The sequence below is a fragment of the Psammomys obesus genome, unplaced genomic scaffold, assembly GCF_907164565.1.
Source record: "Psammomys obesus unplaced genomic scaffold, mPsaObe1.curated_primary_1811, whole genome shotgun sequence".
NCBI lineage: Eukaryota > Metazoa > Chordata > Mammalia > Rodentia > Muridae > Psammomys > Psammomys obesus.
The window spans coordinates 30,629,540-30,655,821 of record NW_026596073.1 but is presented as its reverse complement, the minus strand read 5'-3'; the positions used below and the strand labels follow the sequence as shown (position 1 = coordinate 30,655,821).

The window sequence follows — 26,282 nt, the reverse complement described above, 5'->3', positions numbered from 1 at the left end:
GAACTCAAAGCATAGACCAATTCCTTACCAAATCTAACAGGAATGGCTTCGGTTTGAATCCCCTTAAGAGTCACTGTTCCTTTCTTCAAGGACACAAATACAGTCTTTTCTGCTTGCATATCTTCTGAGGCCCAACCAGAACTGCCCATTAAGCTCTGATGTTCTACCCTGCAGCTGCAAAGCCTTCCAAGCTCCTTCCTTAATCCAATTCCAAAGGCTTAAGAACCACATGGACAGGTGATCTCATGTTCTAACTGGTGCTTCAGTTTTTCTTTTTCCTTCAAACATATTTTTATTGATCATTTGGAAATGCTGTACCATGTATCCTGATCACACTCGCTTCCCATTCCTCCTAGGTCCACCCTCTTATGCTTGTGCCTATACACCACCCAAATGTAATTTTTGTTTGCCATATACTCACTGGAGCATGGTCAAACTCCCAGTGGTCAGCCTTTTAAAGATAACTGAATTGTGTGCCACCCTCCACCCACTAAACAACTGTGAAGAGCTACCTGCCAGATCTTTATTACAATTTTTAAGGACTTTCCTCAATGGCCTTCCTGTCTAGACTGTTTCTTTTTTCGTTGGGGAGAGATTACTGAACCTTCAATGTCTCTAGTTTTCAATAAGTCTGGAGTCACTTAAAACCGCTTTGAAAAAATTTTAATTGCTTTTTTTCTTTTCCTTGAATTTGTACTTTTTTCTACCCTAGTAAGACTTGTTTTGCTGATCATCTTTAGCTAATTCTAAGAAATGGAAAAAAATAAAATAAAAAGGCAAATACACTGGAAAAGAATGTTAAAATTCATTCACATGAATACAAAGCTCTAAGTTTTCTGTTTCTACTGGACTGGGTTAGCATTAGACTTAATCACATGATTATGCAAATATATCAAGGACTTTAAAGAAATACCATTAAGGGCAAAAAAACCACACTGAAATTCATTTCTTAAAAAGAGAAAAATGACCTGTGAGCCCATTCTTTAGTGAGTTCTCGTAAACAGAAGATACTGCTACTTACTACTATAGCCATTTAAAAATTCTATTTCATTTTTGAAATTGTGGAATAAGGTTCAAAGAGACCCTGTTTACAATAATAAAATCAGGAAAAGTATTATTTTGTTGCTACTGTTATGAATTGTAATGTAAATTTCTGATACACAACCCCACAGGCATCGTGACCCAGACTGAGAAGTGCTGCTCTAGATGGATGACACATTAAGTCACCAACACCGCTATCTAATTAAGAAAATGTACACATTACTAAATGTTTACTTCCTATTACTACTCATACTTAGCCCTGAACAGACCACTCTTCTTGCTTGAACACCCACTCAGACAGCCCTTTCAGGGCTGGTTTTGATGCTGTATATTTTCTAGAACTTGGAGACACATACACACAATATCTCTCTCATTATCTTCCCTTTATAGTTAATTTAAGGTTTAGACAAATTTGTAGGTTCAAAGTTACTACCCATCAACATTTTGAGGATGTTACTTCCTTGTGAACCCTTAACCTGACACTCTTGTTTCCTCTATTGGTAATGTAGGCATAATTTCGTGTACTGGGTTCCCTTGCATCAGCATGCAGGACAGAACAGTATGTACCTGTGACCTAGGCTTGGATCCCAACAGAACAATGCCAGTGAAGGCAGTTACCACCACTGCACTATGTAAACAAACTCAATTATAGAGTTTAAGCTTTGCTGGCCAAGATAAACTTAATCATTTAAAAGAAAATATAAAAGTAAATGAAACCAGCCAACAGTGAGCTAAACAATTATAAAGATATGATCTTTCTAAAATTTAAATGCATCAATTCATTCATCATTTATGAAAGCTTGAATTAAAGAATACAAAGTAAGCGAAAAATACAATCCTTTAAAATAGCACTATTCAATTTCTAGTGAGATCTGACTTTCTGAACTACCTAAGACAGAAGAACATTTAGCTTTGAAAATGAGCTCTCAAATTAAAGACCAAAAAGATGACACTTATGCCTACTCCTGTCTGGAAGCAAGCTTTAGACTTTAGACTCAACTGTACTTTATTTTCTTCTCTACTCTTGAAATGGCTCAATCCTCTTGGTCTTGCATCCTCTGAAATAGTCACGGTACTGGATTCGTGTGTGTGTGTGTGTGTGTGTGTGTGTGTCTAAATACTGGAAGCCTGTCGTAATTCTTCCAGAACTCAAGCTTGTTAACGAGTCCTCACTTCCCACATTGCTGAACCACACCTTCTTTAAACTCTTGTTTTTACTTTAAGCACAGCACAAACTGAATGAGGTTCTGGTGTCAATGGATGATACAATCTTCATTTAGAATTTACAATAAGATGTTAAGGCAGGTATGGTAGCGCACACCTGGGAGTTAGAAGCAGGAGAATCTTTTTGAGTTTGAGACCAGCCTGGTCTATAAAGTGAGTCCAGGACAGCCACGGCTATACATGAGAAACCCTGTCTCAAGATGGAAAAAAAAAAAAAAAAAGCTAATAATATTTCAGAAATGGGAAACAGCTTTTATTTTTTATTATTTATTTATTTTGCACATGAGTGCTCTATCTGCATGTAAACCTGACATGCCAGAAAAGGGTACTAGGTCCCAACATAAGGTGGTTGTGAGCCACCATGTGGTTGCTGGGAATTGAACTCAGGACCTCTGGAAGAGCAGATGGTGCCCTTAATCTCTGAGCTAGCTATCTTTACAGCCCAGGAATCAGTTTTAAAAGAAGAATAAAAACTTTAGGTCCCAGTTGTGATAATTTTGAACTCACCATTTCCATATAGTTCTACAGTACTATATAGATGCTGGCAAACATTTAAAATAGACAGAAGCTATATATGAAATTTCAATTGGTACACATTATAGATTGTGTGGTAAATATGTGAATATAAAGCAAATCATGACAAATAGAAAGGCAGGCATGGGAGAAGTCGAGAACAATCTTCTTGCTAGGTCAGTATGAGCTACCAAGAGTTAGAATAAAAACCCTGGAGAAAATGTACACAATGAACAGGGATTCTTCAATTTTCAGTCTTCTTTGTTTCTAGCTAAATACTTTCCAGGCTTTCTACTTAAAATAGACTGGAGTCAACACAGGTTGATTAAAAAGGGTGGGAGGGTAGTACCAGGAGGAGAGGAGGGAGGAGGCTACAATTGGAAAGCGAGGTGAATATGTAAATTAAAAATAAATTAAAAAAAAAAAAAAAAAAAGAACACTGGCTCTTCTTCCAGAGGAAAAAAAAAAGGTTACTCATAAAGTTAGGATGGTTAGAAGAAACAATCCTTTGAAGCACTTCCCCCAAACTGAAAAGCTCAAATGAAACTGGACTCCTGATATGAGGATCCATGTAAACAGCATACACATTGAATTCCAGACCTCTGACAGTCTGAGCAGCCCAGCATTAACTATTACACTGTGAAAGAGAAAGGTGCTGACAGGTCACAAAAGAATATTTATGATAATATACTACAGTGACTGCTGTGAAAATAGCTAATGTATTATGCACAGTAAGAGGAACATTTGAAAATTAAAAGTACAATTTAAAATTTAAACACATGTAAAACTGGGTATTTATCCATGATATTTTCATTCTTTTTTTCCCCCCTGGAGAGACAATCAATAACAACTAGTGTTTCAAGGATATACTTTATAACAGTCTTTAAGCTAATTGATTTACATGAGCTGCTCCCATGTAATTCTCCAACAATCTTAGCAAGGAGCTATTCTTATTCTATAGACAGAAATCCTCTTCTCACAAAAGAAAGGCCAAATTAGAATCCAAATCTAGCTTCAAATTTCTGAAAACCCATTTCTAGTGCAGGCTATCTATGTAAGAAAAAACAAGCAAAGGAAGCTATGTCATGCTGTGCTGTAGAAAGCTATATTGTTCATAATTAGCCCTGACTGTTTAGATGTTAGGAGGTTTACACTAAGAGGCAATCTAAATAAATAATGAACATTACTTATTCTTTAGGACTACATGAATAAATGGTCACAGAATGAAGACTGGCTTTTTAAAAAGTGTATGGGGACACTGCAATGCAGGAAGGACAAGGTCTGTCAACCTTAATCATCCTCTAAGGAAGTTAGAACAGAACGAACTAAATCATAATTTTATAGCAATCATTTAAAGGACCATTTACATTCTTTTCAGCTCCATATAAAGAAAAAGGAAACCAGAACTCTTAACAGTAAAATTCACATGATCATGTAGTATTAACATTCTCAACAATGGAAGCTAACAGCAAAATCAATCTGAAAAGCAGAAAGTAAGGGCAATGACAAAAGGAGGATTTCCTCAAATGTGCACATCCTGAAGGCAGACTACAAATCCTGGATCTTACACATTTTAGATATATGACCTAGAGCAACAAAATCTTTGCTCCTGGTTTACTTATCTGTAACAGCAATCTCCCACTGAATTAAAAATAGGAAGACATGGCTCTAGTTATTTTCCATGTACTTCTATACTACAGGCTGAAACTAAGACCACACAAATGACATTCCCTAACAGAAGGCTAGGGCAGGGAGGCTAAAGATCACAGTAAACAGAACACACCTAGCCATCTTCCTATTTTCTCGACCTAGATAGTTGTAAAGTTTCTACACTTTATTTCAAATGAAAGATTCTTAATTCTACGCAGCCCTTGAAAGCTTACCCATAAATATAATTGCTAAAACTAATTTTTAAAAAGGAACAAAAGAGAATAAAATTAAAACAGAGAGATAAAATTACTCCAGTCATTCAAAAGAAAGCAGAAAACAGAAAAAAATTGAAATAAAGGGACAGAAATAAGCAGCAGTATCTTAAGACATATACAGATAGACATAGTAAATATTATCATAAAGACAATTAAATAATTGAAAAATTAAAATGGGAAGATGAAATTATTAGTCATTCAAAAAATATAAAATTGCAATTTCTAGACTGTATAAGATACAGGTGTAATTAAATGTCACTTCTATAAATGTATGTTAACAACTAGAAAGTAGTAATATAGGGATCAGAAAAAATGGAATACATAATAAATGTACAGGAACTTAAGAAAGAAGCATCAGTGTAGTTGAAGCAGCACCTGATAAAGATAGCCAAATAGTCTATTAGCTACTAAAGGTAATAAACTCACAGAAGAAAAAGAATCTCGTCTCAGTTTACTACGTAACCACTGCTCTAAGAGAAAAACCACAGAAAGTACAAAAAAAGACAACTATATAAAGTCCTCATACATATTAGAAAACTGAGTTATAAGGAGACATACCTATGTACATAAAACAAATAAGGATTTGTCCTAAGAAGAATTCCAGAATAATTTAATGTTTCAGCATAAATTTTCTCAAGGATTTTAATAGACTTCAAAGAAAAAAGTCCACAATTTGTAAAACAGCATTTATCAAAACTCAAAATTCACCTATGATTAAAAACTCAACAAAGTAGGAGCATTCAACCTATTAAACGGCTAACATACAACGCCTAAGCTGCCATCAGTTTCCAGTGAGCCTCTGAGCACTTCTCAAGTAACTTGTTAATATCAGGAGGGACAGATATCCACATTCAACATCTGTTCAGCACATTGAACAGTGCAAAACATTACAAAGAATAAAATGTATACATATATACATGTATATACATATATATACAAATATATTTATAAATATATAAACACACACACACACACATATATATACAAAAAACTTCATGGATATAACATGAATCCCAAGATACCTACAAAGTAACTCTCTGAATCAGTGCACATAAAAAGGTGGCAGATAGATAAAAATTAATTATATTGTGACATACTATTCAATAACAACTGGAATTGAAATCTAGAATACTGTTCTAGATCCCGTAAGAATGACTTCTAAAGTATAAACTTAGGTTCAGGGTTTCTTCACCTCCAGGAACTATAAAACTCTAAATAACAAATGGGTAATGTTCATGACAAGGAGATTATTATTATATTGAAAATTCTCCTCTTACTGATTTAAGACACAAAAAATCCCCCAAAAGTACCAGCTGAATTGTTCAGAGATATCAACACTATGATCCTAAATGTTTCTATGCAAGCGAAAATGGATGGAAATAACAATCTTAAAAGATTAAAGTTGGAAGCTATAAAGCTACAACAATAAAGAGCAGCTGTCAAAGGATAAACAAAAAAGAACAGCCAACCACCTCCACAAAAAACCCCAAACTAACAATACCAAGTGCTAACAAGATTATTAGAAATTTTCTCCTACTGCTCATAAGAACACATCAAAATTTAGATAATTTAGAAAGTGACACATTATTTCTTACAAAGTCAAGTGCAGTTGACTCTTCTGTGACTGCATTTCTTAGTATTACCCTAAAGATAAAAACTGAATGTTTATGCAAAATCCTGGCCATAAACATTTACATCATTCCTCACAGCAAAAGCAGTTTACAATGCCCTTGAACAAGATAAATTGACCAGGGCTGTATTTTAAAAAAACTGAACTTCTTAAGTGCACAGTAACTCAGACAGGCAAACTTCATGACACGAAAGACACCATTCTCAAGAGACTATATACTGCACATATGCATCTCTGTGACATTACAGAAAGAGCAAGTGGAATGGAATGGACCACTAGTTAGGATAAATAGGAAGAAAAAGGGTGCTGGTATAAAGGAACTCTTTTGGAACAAATAAATCATTGTACATTATAATCATGGGCTGCTTTCACCAAACCTGCATTTGTTAAAACTAACAGAATTTAGTTACCAGCTCTGTTACCTTGGTCAGGTTTCTTGGTCAGGTTTCTTATCTTCTTTGTAGGATCAGGTATTATAATAGTCTCTAACTCATACAGTTAAGATTAGATGACCAAGAAGATATACAATATATGATAGATGTATCACTTGAAAATCTGAAGTGGAATATGGCATACTTCAATGGTCAAGATGGCATTCAAAAGAGAAAATGTATTTCTATGCACTTGTATTACAGGACTTAATTAGTTGAAGCACAATCTTGTAGTCAATTTCATGGGCAATGGTCACAAAAAAAAGGGGATGAGAACTCAACTCAGCAACAAGAGACTGATACACCTTTATCATCATGTATGTAAGCAGCCTTACCGCAGCAGAATCTTCTCTTCTCTTTCAAAAACTTAATAGAACAATTCTGCAGGCCCAACATTCAGGATTCTTTGCAACAGGTTTAGGAGAAAGGGCATAATAAATATGAAGAATAATGTTTAATAAATTTAATGTAAATAAAAGGGTATAAGATATGATATACATCAATAAAAGTATCTGATAATAAGTAGGTAATAATTTCCTAAAAATTTCAACAAACATTTAAAATTCTGTATTTCAAAAATATTGCAGCTCATTCTCTGTTTTGCTGTGCTTTTGTTTTGTTTTCTATTTCCAAGACAGGAACCTTCTTGCCTCAGCTATATGGCACATCACCAGGCTTGGTACATTTTGCTGGGTTTTAGAGGAAGGGTTGAGGTAGAAAATCATTATTAAATAATGAGGTAATTAATGATGAGAGTTCATAAGGAAGAAAAGAAGTTATGAACACAGGAAACTGTATATAATTCTTCAAGCTTATGACCTTTTTTGTGTATATGTAAATGCTTTAAAAGTCTAGCCGTAACCATTTTTCGGTCATTAAACAGAAACTTTAATATAATTCTAAGTGAATTATTAACTATCATAATTAAACATATAAAAGTCATTCATTAAACATTCAATGATGAACTTACACAACTAATTTTAATAAACAAAATAATGCCTCATCACATCTAACTAGTAAAAATATAATCTGTGTTAAAAACTATTTTCTCACGTTATTTCTTCAGAGCAAGTTCTCAAGGAGAATGGTAGATACTGTATTCTTTAAGTCTGCAGAGATTTATATAAAAAAATTTACACTAAGAGAAAAATGGGCAATTACTTAATAAAATTGTCTTAATCTTTACCCTGACATCTCTACCAACAATTTCCAGAAAACTACCAAGACGTGCTTTCAAACACAATATTCCCCCCCCCATTAAATGTATTTCTGAGCTAAATGTATGCAAAGTTAATAAATAGAAGGAAACACAAATACAGAGCTGTCATTTTAAAATTATATTCTTAAAAGGTTTAAGGATATCATTTGTGGAACACAAAAGAGATTTCCTCAGCAACATTCCAGGACACAGCTCTTTCCTGCCCACCAGCAAACAGGACTACACTTGCCTGGGAGCCACTCAAGTGTTTACACAAAGGAAGATTTACTGAATCTTCTTATTGTGGACACATAACAGGAGATATAGTGATCCCTCCAGTGTATGATAACTACTCTTTTAGAATAAACTGTCTCTTCCTCAGAAGTACCAGACCAACACTGAGGGAGATTATCTGTAATACTAATAGACAACAAGTGGCAGGAAAGATTCTGGAAGCAAACAAACACTACCACACAATTAGCTATACTTTATAGAGCATTATGCCTCTGAAAAGCCTCTAAAAGGCTATTCTCAAATTCAAAGGACAGAATAAAAAGAAAAATTCTATAATTATTTTAACAAAAAGCTTAATAAGAAAACTTAAGCTACAGAAGTTTTCTATGTAAAGTGGTTACCTACCAAAACAAGCAAGCCATCAAAATCCAACAAATGATGGGCTTTTTGACAATTTTCTTTTTTATTTAACAAGGAAAAAAAAAAAGGCTATTTGCCCTTTATAGTTAAACATATTTATAACAATTCGAACAGACTTACCAATAAAAAGCTTTGAATTTTGCTTACAAACGCATTCTAAAAATTCATGTCCTACACAGATCATAGGCTAGCAGAATGAAATTTGGTTTGACTGCCCCCTGCTGATAGAAAATTTCTACGACTACAAAAAAGACAAGATAAAATTATGAAGCTATCTTTTGAAAAAAATTCTTCCTAATTGCTGGTTTCATTAGAATCCCAAAGAAAATTACAAAGGTTTAAATATTTTGTTAAGAAAATGTATGTGGTAGTAATCGCATTTAAATGTTTGTATCTTTGTCATCATTCAGTGGCTACATAACACCTGTTACCTGAGATTTATTCAAAATTATTTACTTTCTTCTGACCTCAAGTTCTCCAACAGATAGAAAAACATATTAGTAAAGGATGAACAACTTTAGCACATCACTGACTGAACAATTTGGTAGAGAAGCAAGAAAGAAATCAGAGACCAGATACACCAAGTAAGAGAAACAGAGAAGCAACAATAAAACCTCCGGACAGAACCTTGGTGATGTCAGGAGTATTAAGTGTGGGCAACAGCTGACGAAGAGTAGTGCAAGTGCTCTTCAAATAAATGGGGAGGAAATAAATAAACTCAGCATGTGCAGCATCCCTGCCTGCCAGACACAACTGCTAAGGTGGACACTCCTACCAACAGGGGCAAGGATGGCTACACTTAAGCAGGCTAAAGATTTTCAGTTCTTTGGCACGCCAAACGGTCATGGTAAACATTCTTTTAGAAAGGTTGTTAGAATAATAAAGTGGAAGAGGAAGAATCCAGTGTCAGAGAAACCAATTCAGATCAACCACAATAACCCTGGGAAAGAACTGAACCCGAACAGCAGCATCATGGGAAAGAAAAAATGAAGTATGTTTTAAATTAAAAAAACATAATCAGTGACCTGACTGGATTCAGATTTTTGTTCAATTCCTACATCATAATGACTAATAATAAATTCAACTGAGATGAAAGAGCAGAGTTCACAAAATAGAAAATAATGTCACTGGAACTAACAGTAATTTTAGGGGAGGGTGGCCAGCAGGACTAAATTTTTTTTTTTTATCTTAGGGAAAAAGTCTCCTCAGGGGAAAAGGAAAGGGAATCACACACACACACAAAAAAAAAAAAAAAAAAAGAGAGAGAGAGAGAGAGAGAGAGAGAGGCAGGCTGGCTGTCATGTTCTACAGAAGACATCATCCATAAATAGGAGTGTTATACATTAATGGGTAAATAGTTAAATAACTGTACCTCGAACCTGAATGTTTAGAACAAGCTTCAAATTTAATGATGAGTTGTACATGCTTTCTTGCCTCTCTTGCAGATAGCCTTGGCCATGGTTAGTCTATTTTTTTTTCCTCTCCGCTCTGGACTCTTCATATGCCTCTGAATATTTTCTCTTATTTACAATGAAAACTTTCTCCTTAACCACACCATAAAATAGCCATCACAGTTTCTTCACTGTGCCCTCCTGCATACAGAAATGCCCAGCTTCTTGGATACTGCAGATATTCAATTGATTAAAGTTGAAGCTAGTTTTAATTAATTCTGATTTACCAAGTATTTTAAGACTGGTTTATATAGACAGTTGTATTCTTTTAACCATTCCTACAGAGCAAAAACTGTAACTTTTTAAAAAGTAAAATGTCCAGCCATCCTCCAGACGTTGCGATTGTTCCAGAGTCAATACCATAAGCCAATGCTGGACTTCCTCCAAGCTATGAGACGATCAAAGAGGAATATGGGGTCACTGAGCTGGGGGAACCCCATAACTCAGCCATTGTGAGAACCACCGTGATCAACATGCCCAGAAAGGTCTCTGTGCCCAACCATGTGGTCTGGCTCCTGTTCAAGGCACTCTTCTTGAACTTCTACTGCCTGGGTTTCATAGATTATGCCTACTCAGGGAAGTCCAGGGACAGGAAGATGGTGGGTGATGTGACTGGAGCCCAGGTGCATGCTCCACTGCCAAGTGTCTGAATATCAGCTCCTTAATTTTCAGTGTCTTTATGGTCATTATCTGCATCATTGTCTCCACTACTTCTCTGGCAATCTTTCAAGCTTCTTCACAAAGAATACCACATCTGACCCCTGGGCTGAGGACTTTACCCTACACATTTATTTGCAAATGTTACCTTCACACACCTTCCACTGTGAATTCAATAAAGTGCACATGGTGGCAAAAAAAAAAAAAAAAAAAAAAGGAAATGCCCCCAAAATATTGTTGAATTGTAAATGTACCGATCACTGTGTATCTTCAATGTTTTTATTCTCATCTCTAAAGTTCCTGACAAAATATACTTTCAAATCTGGCTCCATGTTGGTGGGAGTTGTGGTACATTCAGACTTTCAAATAGAACTGTGCTGTTATACCTAAGCTAACTTCACTGTTTAAAGTTTTTGGGTAACTGATAATATCATCACTTTGGCTTCTGTGCCTAAATTACAATCATTCAAGAGTTAATTTTTATTCTGGGGTTATGTTAACTCCAAGCATTTGCCAATAAATTGAAAGGAAATGTCTGTGCCCTGTGGATTTTAGGGGATGATCTTTTAAAACTGTATAAAGACAAGATAAAGATGATAATGCTGGGGAATTATAAAAATCAGAAAATATATTGTTTTATATTTAAGTTTTTTACCTTAATATTGCAAACTTTTAGCCTACCATTCAGACAAAATGATTCCCTATTGTTAGTATCTGCTAGAAGGGAAACTGGAATTCAAAAGACAAAAATAACTAAGACACACACAACTTAAATGTGATATGTAAAGAAATATGAACTATTAAAAAAGTTCAAATCTTTTCTGGCAACAGACACCTATAAAACAGTTTGAAGCCAGAGTCTGGGTTACAGAGCAACAGTCTGTGTCAAAAACAAACAAATCAAAATAGCACCTCCTTCACATAAGGAACCATGAGTGTTGTCTGATAAGACTTCAAACTCAAGAAAAAACAAAGAACCATCCCTGCATGATGACAAGGGGGTGGTGTGTGTGTATGTGTGTGTGTGCTCAGAGGCCAGCAGAGGGTTAGGATTCCTCCGAGGTGGGGTTACAGGCACTTGTGGGATGCCTGGCTTGTTACATGGGGCTGGGATACAAACTGCATCCTCAAGATCTCACAGCCAAACAAAACTAAACTAAACCATCTTTCCTGCCTCTGACTGAATTTTAATCTCAATGAGTTGAGGCACACATAAAGCAAAATTAATAGTAAGTTAACTCAGCAAGATATCTGCTTATTTTTTTCTTGGTTGTAGGGGGGCATTTTAATTTCTCTTTTGTAATGACAGACATAATATTCACACTATATTATCTTTTAACTTAATGTTTCTAAACTAAGAGGAAAATCTTCCATCTTAAAAGCTTGGGGGCCAAGCTCTGATTATGCTTTTTTAGTCAATAAATAAGGACTCAAGATGATCTCTTATATTAATGAACAGTATCTACAAGTTTCTACCTGTAAATTTATTATGATAAACTTGGTGTTAATGTTTTGAGTCTACTGGAAAGACTCTGATTATATTATCCTAGTTGATCTCCTTTTCTGGCTGTAAACTCTACTATGAAAAAGAAAGGTTAAATTTGTGAAGATAAATGTAAAAAATGAAGATTTTTGGTTAAAATCATAGAATTTAAGTATGATACTGAAACAAATCTACTTTCCCACTGCATCATTTTCATATGTTGTCATAGACATTCATTCATATACAAACTTCATGATTACAAACACCAACTTCTTTCTTGCTCTTTGGTTTCCCCTGATTTTCAAAATGAAGAACAATGAATCCTCTCTATTATCCTGTTAAATGTGCAATCTGGAAGAGTTAAAGATTTAATATGCTCCTGACAACAACAGAACACTGAATTCTAGGCTAACTAAAAATTCAAGTGTTTTCTGGTCACATACCTGCAAATCACAATGAAAGGAACATATCAGTGTCTTAAAATAATAAAGCTTCATTAAATGCAACTTGAACTAAACATCTGAATTAGAAAATAGCAAAAGAATCCTATGTGAGAGATGACAGAATGAAGTAATGGCCAACTTCTAGCTCATACAGCAGTAATCCCTGTTAATGATACAAACAAAATAATGATTAAAAAGTTGCAAATAAATATTAGTATCTTCAGCAGACAACTTACATTTTATATATATATTATACTTATTTATATTTATGTTATAAAATAAATATATAACATTCTTACAATATATATACATACATATGGTACAAGAAAAACATGTCTAAACACTGTCTAAACACAAACAAACAAACAAACAAACAAACAAACCAGGAGAACAAGAAAGAGAAAATGGATTGTGGTATCTACATAATGCCAGGTAACTGCTGGGCTCTTTTCCTATGAGGCTTGAAACTCAACAATCCATTGATTTAGGAAAGGGAACACTACTATGTGAGAATGCCCCAGTTCTTTCCCTAACCATCAGCTTTCTGCAAGCTGTACTGTAACTGGTATAAAAAAAAAAGTTGAACATTTTTGTAGGGTATGCCTGGATTTCCCTCCATATAATCTCACTGCATGGCATATACTGGTACTAAACAGATATTTGGTGAGTGATCTTGTAATAGTCAAAACTTAACACAGTTATAGCCCACAAAGCTCATCTTTCTTATGTTTAGGGGCAATTTTGTTACTTAAGGGGCCAGAGACTACATAACTTTAGTTGTCAGCTAAAGTATACGGTCTATAGAGTAAGTATTCATTGATGTCATGATACACAAGAACCAGATATAATGGTATATGAATGGGTGTATCCAGGCTCCAAAAATTCTACAAACATAGGTACCAAGTACAGTGGTGTCCCTACTTAGTTAGTTTTATACCTAGCTATCAACTTACTCTATTTCAATTATCAAATACATAAAGTCACAGAAACAAATAAACAAAAATTGCCATACACAGCTTCACCCTTTCTCTACCTTCTCCATTTCACATCTTTTCTCCTTTGCCCTACACTTTACTCAATTCCTCAAGTAACAATGTCACTATCAAAGATTCCATTATGAATTGAAGATATAGATAGCTAAAAGAGATAATCAACACTAAGCACATCATCAAGACATTTTGCAAAAGTTAAAAATAAGCCTCATAGTTACTGCACTAACTAAAATGTCAGGACTCTGCCAACATCTGAAAAAGGGGCAGAAAATTCATTACAGAAGAAGTAAATGGGAAAAAAAAGGAAGTAAATGGAGTGTCAGGCACTCAAATATGGTATTAATGGGAGAAATGTCTCACAAATTCAATAAATATTCTTGAAAATATCTTGTTCACCTCTCCAGTGCTTACTATTGCATTCACATTTCTAATTAGACAAAATACACTAACCTGTTTTTATGCAGCATCATAAACACATTCCTGCACTTTAACAAACAAAGCAAGATGAGAACAGACATCTAAAGCCTATCTTACAAATGGCAAACTGTGGTTTATTTTATTTTTTAAGAACAAAACACAACTCTGAGTAAGTCAAGTGGACACAGTTCGATTTCACACTTTACCTTGATATCAGAAAAGTCATGGAAGGTGACCCTGTTACTATGCTATGCTGACTCACCTGCCCTTCCTGTTCTATAAAATTAAATGATGATCTTGCAGTAAGGTAGTGGGAGAGAGGAGGAGGAGATAATTTAGATTATTTTGTATTACACTACATAAGATACAAGAATTCAACTAAAGCAAAACTGAAAGAGCTGACTCACTGCTGAGTGACTGCTAAAATCTCTAGTTCTAGCCCAATGCATTAACAGTACACCTTGTGCTCTAAGAATCTTTTTACTGGAGAGCTGAATGGCAGGTAGTACAGTTGGAAAAGATGTTCCCTTCTTATAGATGTAGCTTTGACCTCATTAAGGCAGGAGTGATGTGAGGTCTGAGAAAATGGGTTGTCAAAGATAATCAAAGGCTTTGAGAAGAGATGAGGAATAAGTTCAAAGCCTCATCTCCACCTGACTTGCTAAAATTTTCTTAAGCTGTTTTAACTTAAGATGTTTTTTTGTTCAAGAGTTATTTTCTTACTGGTCAAATTTATATTAAAAAACCTAAACATTCTTGTGCAAAAATCTAAGGATTGTGACACACACACATGACCTAGAAATCATCTCAAACCTAAGTCACAGGACATTTATATAATCTTAGAAAGGTATGCCGCTTTGTGGAACTGAGTTACAGGTCTTCTGAACTGTAATTTGATTTGAGGGATGGTGCTGGGAATTGAACCTGGGTCCTCTGGAAGAGTAGCAAGTACTCTAAACTGCTGACCACTTAGCCACTCTGATCTAATTTTTGATACCACAGTGCTGCCTTTTCAGAATGTCACATAAATAGAATCAGGAAGTATACACTGCTGCCTTTTACATCCTGATTCTTTTATTTAGTGTAATGTGATTAATCGATTAATCACTTTACCACGCAACTGTCTCCTTTCCTAAAGCTCTCAATTATCTCTAATTCACTGAAATCTAAACTTACATTTCTCGCTTTATGTAACATGAATTCTACAAAGCATACATCAACACGAAGGTTATCAAACTGTTATTTCTCAAAGCAGAGCCACTTCTCTCATTTCCTTAACATATTCCTTTGAGAAGAAGTGAGAAGAAGTGGAGCTTGCCCTTGAAACATTTCAGGTGAGCATCACCATCTTGTGTCAAAGAAGAGTAACTGCAACACCAAATCCATTATCAGGGAACAGAATAATTTCAGAGTATCAGGCCAAAGATTGATTTTTCTGAATCTGTGTGAATGCACATATCACTAAAATATTGCAAAGTCTGGATATCACTCACACTTATGATGATAACACATTAAAATGTCTAGATATTCTAATTAGATTGTACATATTCAAAGAAGCTTTTTTTTTCTACTAATACTATTTCATATACGACCCCCCGCCCCAAACACACACACACACACACACACACACACACACACACACACACACACATACACACACACACACACACTGAGTACCACACAGAAAAATGGCACTTCATTACTATTAATATTATGTGGAACAATATCAAATTAATTCTACTAATGGTTCTAAAATATTCAATATATACTTTGGTTCCTGGATAATCTCAACATTAATTCTAATCTTCAGGAATTTAACAGTATTTGCAATAAAAAAGAAGTAGTTTTATTCAAATTTAAAAGTTACTTTAAACAAGTATACCCCTAGATACTTTTAATCTATATAAATGTTGTTTTTATATTTGTAGCTTTGTAGCTTTCAGAAAAGCATATTAAATAGAACCTAAATATTGTAAGCTTAACAACCATGAAAAGAGAAAATATGAGCTTGACAAGTTATCTGTATAATAATTTTTATATAAAAAGGCAAGTTGTTCGACTATCAATCAAGATTTTTTTTTAAACATAACCATCATCTTAAAGGTAATTTATTGCTTTCCAGCCTTTTTTGATAATCTCATAGTTAAATAAAAAAGTCACTTTTCCAACCCTGAATAATACTTGCTTTCTTTATGCTGTCTTAAAAAAAATTTGTAATAATAAGCAAGTATAGGAAGATAGTATCCAAAACAAAAACAAAACCAATCAACTCATACCTACAGTGAACCTGAAAACACAAGCTTTGGTATATAAAAGCCTTTGGGTAGCATTTGGAGTGTTTTATTATTATCTATTTCTGTAAAAAAAAAAAAAAAAAAAAAAAAAAAAAAAAAAAAAAAAAAAAAAAAGAAAATGTGGACTATGATGACATAACAGATTGTCTACTATACTTTCAAAAGACATAGAAAACTCATAGGCTGAATAATTTTCATGAATATGGAACTACGTTCAAGGCATGTCTCATTGGTTTCTCTTGTCAAGTTTAAGTTACTCTACTACTTTCTGCAGCCACTGTTCTGATCCTGGCCATCTTTGCCTGCTTGGGTTATACAGTTTTACAGTAAGCTCCGTGTTAGCTGAAACTGTGGAATAAGACTCTTCCTAATAATGCCTTAACAAAACTAAACACTAGAAGATGGAAAGACCTCCCATATTTAGGGTATCTGAATTACTATTTTGAAGATGGCTATTTTACTGAGATTTATATATAGGCACCTGCAAATTCAATGTTAGCAATCGCTATCTAAATTCTAATGACATTCTTTACAAAAACTGAAACTAAAACAAAATCCATCTGAAAGCACAAAGTATGCCAAACAGTCAAAGCAACCTTCAGCTGAAAGAGCAATTGCTGAAGTTGTCAGACTACCTAGCTTCAGATTCCTAGCCTCTGACAAAAACATGGTGCTGGAAGAAAAACAAATAAGCAGACCAAGAAAAAAGAATAAAGGACCCCCAAATGTAGAAGGCATATCTTGTGTATTATGTGGATGCACCACCTGTCAATAAAAAGCTAAAGTCTTCTAGCTAGGGCAGAAAATAGAAAGACATCACACAAGCATAAAGAATTCTGGTATAGAGCTAGGTGTAGGGAGATTCGCTCCAGCAAGATGTGAGAAGGACAAACGTATGGCAGCTGAATTGAGGTATATTAATTTAAGTTAGAAACTAGTCAGAGAAGAGCCTAGTTATAGAGCCTAGATATTTGTGTGCGTGTGTATAGATAGTCTCATTAGTCTCAGAGCTTGGGGCTGAGAAGGAAAAAACAAAAAACAAAAACACAACACCCAAAGAAATTCATGCAGCTAAACTCACATAACTTGTGAAGGTGTCCAAAACATTTACTGGAAGAAAGTCAGCATTGTCAATAAATAGTGCTGGTACTTCGGCAGTGAAACTAGATTCCTATTTCTTATACCATTCAAAATATGATTAAAAAACAAATAAAGAATTAAGGACTAGAAGCAACCAAAGAATGCTCAGTGTGGGAGAAACTCTTCTTCAAGAGAGAACACACCAACTGATTATCCAATACCAAATCCCTGAAGACATACAAATAAGTAACATCAAACACACACAAGAGATTCTATTTAGAAATATATATGTGTGTACATATACATAAGTGCATGTAACAACAATTAACAAAATAGAATAAGAATGGGTATATGGGAGGGTTTGGAAGAGGAAAGGAAAGAGGAAATGATATAACTATACTATAATCTCAAAAAGCTAAATAAAAAAGAATCAATACTAAAGACCTGACACTTTGAAATTATAGGGATGGAGGGCACTGTTAGAGACATAATACGCAACTATTTTGTGAAAGGATACCAACAACCTAGGAAGTAACGATAAAAATAAGCTAATATAATTTATAAAATTAAAATTTTTCTGCATAGAAAATAATTATCAGAATGATAGGCCAGACTATAGAGTGGGAGAAAAATCTTTGCCAACAATAAATCACAGAGAAGAATAAAATTCATAATATGCAAAGAAGTAAAAAAATTACTTGTCTCCCAAGTTAGCATGTGGCTAATATGAGTGGAACAGTTTTCAAAAGTATTACAAAAGCCAATAAATAAAAAAAAAAAAATTAGGAGACAAATGCAAATCAAAACTAAACTGAGGTTCCACCTTACACCAGTCAGAATAACAATTATTAAGAAAACAACAAATGCTGGAGAGGACAAGGGCAAAAAGGGCACTTAAACATTGCTGGCGGGAATGTTCAAGTAGTGGAGGCCACTTTGGAAATCAGTATTCAGGCTTCAAAAAACTAAAAGCAGAATTAGATGAGACCTGCTTCACTCCTGAGAGTATACCTAAAAGCACCCAAGTCAGCACAGCTCAGACATAGCTACACATCTGACCTAGTTAATTAAGGTATCTATTGCTGTGGTGAAACACCATCATTAAAGTAATTTGGGGAGAGAAGGGTTAATTTGGATTATGCTTCCAAATTACTATTCTTCAGTACAGAAAGTCAGGACAGGATCTCAAACAGGATGAAAACCTGGAGGCAGGAGCTGATGCAGAAACCATGGAGGAGTGCTGCTTACCAGCTTGCTTCCTTTGGCTTGCCTTTCTTACAGAACACAGAAACCTAGGGATGGCACCACTCACAAAGGGCTGAACACCCCACCCCATGAATAAATAAGAAAATGCCCTACAGGTCTGCCTACAGCCCATCTTATGGAGGCAGTTTCTTAACGGAGATTTAGATGACTAGCTTGTGTCAGGCTGACAAACTAGCCAGCACAACATTCATGTTTACTACAGCACAACTCAAGAGTAATCAAAACGTAGAACCACCTTAGCCAGCTACCAACTGATGAATGGATCATGGAAACCGTATCTACATACACAAGAGAGTTTTACTCTGCTGTAAAAAAGAAATGTCAATTGTAAGACAATGGACAAAACTGGGATACCTGGTATGAAATGAAAGAATCCAGGCTCAGAAAGACAACTGTTACCTGTAGTCGGCAAATTTAAATACCATGGGAGGAACAGAAAACAAAAAAGACAGAAGGGGTTAACATGAGCAATTAAGTATTCAACATGCAGATTTGAAGACACCATAATGAAACCCACTATTTTATATGCTAATTAAAACAAATGAAGTCAATTTCAATAAATGTATGTATACATGTATGTATGTATGTATGCATTTCAAACAGTAAGGAATGCTTAAGATAGAATAAAAATGACATAAAATGATTCAAGGTGTTAAAGTTGAAAAGGAAAAGATAGTGGGATAGAGTCTAAAAAAAGATACCTTTGTTTGTTTTTTTCCACAAATAAGGGAGGGGAGGGGGAAATGAAGGAGAATGAATAAGAACAGGTCAGATAGGAGATAGATCAAGAACATAAAGAGATTTTCAAAAAGAATCATCCTTAAGTGCAGAAGTTCTCAGACTTTAACAGCACTGGTTCTGCAGTAGTAGAAGCATGAGATTTAGCAGCCTGAGGCCTGGAGATAAAGTCTATTAATGGGTTAATACCTATCGATGTAGTAGATTGGGAAGAAGAGAGGGGCTAGTTGAAACTTGACATGAGGGCTTTGTCCATCAGGACACCTACACAGTAGAAAAGCCAACCTGACCCCTGTCTTTAAATACACCTCTGACTGTTGATATCATAAGATACTGTTCACCAAGAAAACAAGCATTGAATCTCAACTTCCTAAATTTAAATATCTAAGTGCCAAAATCTCTGATCATAAATGTCAAAACTGAATCCCACCAACTCCAAATCCCTAAGACCCAATGCCACTCCAAGATTGGGGCCATTAATAAATATTTCCATTGTCACATAATAGCATTATAGGTATAAGCATTTTGAGGAGCTGCCCAGGTGAAAAACAATCAGTATAAGAAACTGTATTTTAAAAGATGAAGCACTAAAAATCCGCCAAGAAGTGGTATAGTAAATTTGAAACTAAAGCCACTCTACTGTGATAGCTTACAGATATAGCAACATGATTCATATAAATTTATAATACAGTTCCAGAGACCATATACAATACATATATTTAAACAATTCATAGAAAGACTGTTTTGTTTTCCTCTGTGTAGCCCTGACTGTACTGGAAATTGTTCTGTAAACCATGCTGGCCTCGAACTCAGAGATCTACCTGCCTTTGCCTCCCATGTGCTGGGATTAAAGGTGTGCTGGGATTTGCACTGCATCACCATGAAGTGCAAAAAAACCTCTGGTTTAATAAACATTAAACACATTAAAGACTTGAATATGAGACTTTTAACTTCTACATACTGGAAATGACACAGGTAAACAAGAAGAGAAGGTAAACTATGTCTATGACAGCTTGTTACACAAGAAAACCTTAATGAAAGCCATCATTGGCCTAAGTCATTTAGTTTGATATAGAAGAACACAAGAAAATTTACTGAAAACCCCAACTCTTACTTCAAGAAACAGAGTTAATATTGAAAGCACTCAACATCAGAGCATGAAAGGTGTCCATAAGAGCTGACACTGACAAAAGGGAAACCCTAAGAGGATAAACAAAAAACAGTACACCTACCTAGGTGGCGGTGTATGTGTGTGCACGTGTGTTTCTAGATTCAGAACCTTTATTTGAATAAGGTAATCTTTGAGGGTTTCACCTTCATATTCTATATTTCCTGTTAAAATTCAGTCCTCCCTTTCACACCAATCTGTGAGATGTGCAGCATTGATCCACATCATACAATGGTCAGACCTCAGGTGGCTTGTGTAAACAGAGTAACAGGAAGGGAAAGCAAGTCCCTCTTACCTGCATTTGATCAAGAAGCATTCACCACACAGCCAAATGCTAATTAAACTATAGAAAAGTGCTCTCCTCACAAAAGGGATATCCTTCTTATCTTCAAAGGGATCTTTTAAAAGTAACAACTTAGCAGGGAACAGTGGCACACTGGTGCACGCCTTTAATCCCACTCAGGGAGGCAGAGGCATGCAGATCTCTGGTCTACAGAGTTCCAGGATAGACAGACAGACAGATGGATGTCACAGTTTTAAAAGTGCACATACACAAACAAACACAAAGTTAAATCTAAGATACATATTGCAAGAACTGAATCCATTATTATTTTCAGTCTAATACAGTCAAAGTGATGGCTAGTACAGCGCTTCTATAAAGTTATGGTAGGTGACCTGATTCTACTGAGTAAGAAATAGCTTAGACATTTACCATGGCATAGATGAAAATGATATAAAATTATCTGGAAGCTTACACTAGATAAAACAAAAACAAAACAAAAAACAAGTCTCATGTATTCAATTTTCTAGGGAAATACACTGAAAGTTTCTGGAAGAAATGAAGAGGGAGGGGTATATTAGAGAGTTACAAAATACTTTCATTAACATGGTAGTTCCCTGGGAGGCCTTGGAGCCAGTCATACTCTTCATTTTTCATTGTAATTGTCAATAAAAAGATATAACATCCTGAGTTGGAAGAGGCTAGTTAGTGCAGTCCAACCCTAGTTCATCTTCACTCCCAAAAGGATGTCCTCCAACACTCCACTGCACTGGTTCCAGCTGCCTGAGAATGGAACCTAGGACCAGGTTTTTCCAGTGCCCTATATAGCAGTACAAATGGATCATACACAGTCAAAACTCCATCTGTAACTTTCCTGAACTTCGGGAGACTGACTCACTAAGAACACTAGGTTTCTGTTGTCTGTGTCAGAAAGCTGTAAATCTGCAGCATGTAACAAAACAGTGAGCCTATTCTACATCCTCCAGCATCTTCTTAATAAAAAAGTAAAGAGTGATGCAACAAAACCAAACTTAAAAAAAAAAAAAAAAAGACATAAATCCAATGACCTGCTTCTTGGTTTTTGTATTATCCATATAACCTTCTTTCTTACCTTGTCTATTCTATCTGGGCGGTTAGTAGCTGCCAAAACTGTCACATCTTTTAGCTGTTCAATCCCATCCATTTCCGTTAACAGCTGAGCCAAAACACGGTCTGCAACATTCCCAGCACCTGAAGAACTGATATTTTGAAACAGTTTTAAAAATCTTCTTTCCTATCCCCCTAAATACCACAGTTAATATTTTTAAAGTTCTTTGTTTTGCAAGAAAACAAAAACAAAACCATCTGCTTGAAAATATGTCTGACAATTCATTGTTTTGAATTATCATTATCAAAAATTAAAATTAGTTAAAATTTACATCTGTCACATACTGACAGGAATAGGCAGTGAAAGATACAGTATGATATAGACTCATTGCTTAGAGGAAGGTTGGGTTACATGAAAATTCTGCATATCTCACAACAAATGGGATGTCTCTAATCTTTCTAGATGCATGGAAATTATTAAAAATACAGCAGCAGGCAAGTAGTCAGCATCAACCTAATTTCTTGATGGACACACTGGCTAGTATATATGAGAGTCATTTACAAAGCCAGCTCGCTCTCTCTCTCCCCCTCTCCTTCCTTCCCTTCCTCTCTCTCTCCCTTCCTTAAATTAAGTAAAAAAAAGCCCTGAGAACATGCTACCAAGATCACAAGATCACAATTCTCATTCATAATCATATAGATTTCTTCAGATCTACTCAGAACTATGAATTATTTAATCTATGGAATGAAATAACATTTCAAGTATGTTACAGATAGATAATCCAGTGAAATGCACTTAGAAGAAACAGTAAAGAACATAGGGTTTTTCCTTTATCATGTGAGGAATGTTATCTTTACATTAGCACCTGTGACAGGGCACCTAATAACCATGCAGTACAGCTACTGACAGGGCTCAGATTTCAACATACAGTACAAACCCAAAAAACTGACTGACAAGACAGATCCTCTAATGCACAACTTACTTACAAGTGGACATGCGGTGTCACATGTAACTGTTGATGGCAAGTTTTTATTTCAAGTGGTCTTTTGCTGTATTTAAACTCTCCAGGTTCAGAGAGTATGTGGAAGCCTGACGTCTGATCCCTATAGGACAGCTAACCATTAGATCTGCTACCTAACTCTACCTAAAAGTAAACCTGTAACATTTTAAATCGTCTATATCCTTCACAACAATCTCCACAATATTACCTTTCCAAGAGTTTCTAACAATCAAATAGCAACATTAGCAAAGGTTGAGTTCATAATTACTAGATGAATAAAGTTAAAGTAGAAAAAAACAAATATCAAAGTAGAAGTCAATAAAATTAAAAAAAAATCAATAGTAGAAAATCAATGAAATCCAAACAGTCAAAAATATCAGTAACACCCGTACAAATAAATTAATAACAAAATAAAGCCTATCTGTGTATTCTCTCACAGCACACCAAATGATTAATTCATTGCAAAAATTAAATCCAACATGACAGAACTCCAGCTAAATACTCAGCACAAAGGAAGTTAAAACAGGTAGCACTTTTAAGTAGCATCACTATCATTCATTCTCACTGATTCAATAAACACACGTAATCTTTTAAAGTTACCTTAAGGAGCTGAAATGGCGCCTGGCCCGTAAGTATTTACTTTTTTTAAAGCACGGTTATGAGCTGGAATGTCTGCCTTGTATGCCCAAGATCTTGGACTGACCTTCAGAACACACAATCCTTCACACATATACCAAAAAAAAGGGCAAAGGAGGATGAGGAAGAAGAAGCAAAGGAAGCAAGGGGCACTGGCATGAAGTGAACATAACTGAAGATTTTCAGAATCTCAAAAATAACACAGGTTGGGGTAGATACATTCAAATCAATATTGCCAGTTCCCTACAGAGTCTTCATTGCAAAACAGTAGAGCATCCCTTAATTTTGCTTTGGAAACTATTAAGAACACTTCTTCTGACCTGCTTTCTAACATCCAGACATGACTGGAATGATCAGCCTATATTCAATATACTATTAAAAGGTGTTTAAACAGACTATGGTCATATTTTTTGAGAACTCTATGCATGTAATCTTAATTTGTTTCATGCTCAAATATAGTATCTTGGCTCCTTGAGAATTCTCCACGAATGAGTGTTTTGCAATATAAAAATGATTTTTTAAGAAAGTAAATCCCTCCAAACCTTATAAAACATTTTATAAGGCTTCATTTTCATACTCAGATACAAAAATGTTTCACCCAGAAAATAAACTGTATTTAAAACAACAACAACAAAAAACCTTTCTCTTTGCTTCTTGGATCTATACCAAGAGTTCACTTAATTAAAAAAATTTTTTTTGGTCTGGGAGGGAGAGAGTGTAATGTTTTCAAAAAAGAACTTAGGGAGAATTCTACCCAGCATTTGTATGGAATGATTCAGGATCATAACCTGTAAGTTATTAGATTGGTTTTGATATATAACATATGGGGACTTAGCAACTGAAAAGCAAAAAAGACGGTATTTTCCCTACAGAAAAAAAAAAAAAAAGGAGAATTCTCTACTATTTTTAAGTGTAAAAGAATGGCCCTTGGATGGAAAGTAATACAATGTGTATTCTACAAAATGAATTAGTACATGATTGGTAACTATCTTTTTAAAAATGTTTTTGCATCAGCCCAAGAAGCATGGTGCTCTGGTTGAAGAGAAGCTTAGAGTTTTAAGAGCATGTTCTTACAGAGGAACTGGGTTCAGTTAGCACCATGTCAGGTGCCTCACAACCGCACAACTGCTTGTAACTCATGTGCACAAACAAACACACACAAACACATAATTAAAAACAATATAAATAAAGTTTTAAAAAAGAAGCACAGTCCTCATTTCCCTGTTGTCCTTCGTTCTTTCTTTACGGTTACTATAGTTATATATAAAGGGCCCCAGGTACCTCTGTATCCTTAGCATGAGTGATAGGTTTTCAGTTCAGGGTCACTTCTCAATTTAGTTTGTACAAATACACCTGGTTTTTTGTTTGTTTGTTTTGTTTTGGCCCCATTGTTCTTGTTTTGCTGTTCAGCTTTGCTATTCTTTTTTTTTTTTTTTTTTTTTTTTTTTGGCTATTCTTTTTTAAGCTCTTTGTCAGGACAAATTATTGCAAAGCTTCTAAGAGTCTTTACCAGAAAAAAAAAAAGATTTTATTATCAACAGAAATTTCTGTTGATGATAAAATTTCATAAGGCATTCCGTTTAAATACAACAGAAAATCTATTTAGCAACAACATGAAAATCTATAAGCAAAAGATGGACTATTCTCCTAAGTACTAGACTGAATCAAAATCAACATCCCCTTTGCCTCTAGCCCTCATTCTTACTAGCCAATATTTTGATTATTCAATTGTGTGCCTGTGTGCAGTGTGCTGGGTACCAGCTAGAAGAAAAAACACTATGGCTCTCCTGAAGGTTTGATAATGGTAATCTAGGGAGCTGAATTAAACAAGCTATGCACATATCCTTTCCAGATTCAAAATTTTGTGGCCCTCTATTATTGCCTACAGAAACTTACTTAGTATTTTTAATTAAAGCACATATAATTAGAACTTATTATTGACATGTCTTGTCACTTCTACATAGAAAGTGTTAAACGTCTAATTACTATTTGTTACAGGAACAAATAGTGGTTTAATGTTATGACGGGAATTCTTCCACTTGGATTACCTAGATCATTTTTGCCCTTTAATTCCACATAACCAGAGACCTAATTTGAGAACAACTTAGTGAAGTTGTTCATAGGCCAAAAAAACAACCTAACTTCCAAAACATCAGTAAGAAACAAAAAACATAAAATTGGCATCTTAAGAAATCAAAGCCAACTTTAAGGAAAGCTAATACAACTATTTGAATCACTAAAATAGCAAAATGCCATAAAGCTTTTTTGAGAAAGCAACACAGCATTCAAAAGCATTCAGCAACAAAAAATATACTAAATCAGACATTTATAATATTGCAATTCTCTTTCAGAAGTCAAGACCTCTGTCTAAATTATTCTCAAACAAACAATGCCATGAGGCATTTAATATAACCAAAGGAGTCATATTAAAACACAAAACAAAACAAAAACTGGCAAACTATACAAATGATGTGGCTAGCTAAACATTTTCTCCACTATTATGTATCTGCTATGGATGTCTTTGCACTACAGCAACAGAAACTAGCTGTAACAAAATTTAAAATTTACTAACTGCTTCTGTTTTAGAAAACATTTGTTGGGTCAGAGATTTAGCTAAGGGTAGAGCTAATGAACAGCTAGCACAAAGGCGTGCATTTGATCCCAAGCATCAAAA

The 26,282-nt window shown here is 34.9% G+C and overlaps 1 protein-coding gene across 4 annotated transcripts in view; it reads right to left on the bottom strand.

The window, feature by feature from the left end:
* The window catches only part of Afg2a (AFG2 AAA ATPase homolog A), a 170,005-nt gene that overhangs the window by 91,012 nt on the left and 52,711 nt on the right, over positions 1–26,282 (bottom strand). For all 4 annotated transcript variants that reach the window (XM_055625897.1, XM_055625898.1, XM_055625899.1 and 1 more), the window contains exon 14: positions 21,997–22,123. In XM_055625897.1, the coding sequence (XP_055481872.1) occupies positions 21,997–22,123 (127 nt within the window). The remainder of the gene's footprint in view (positions 1–21,996; positions 22,124–26,282) is intronic.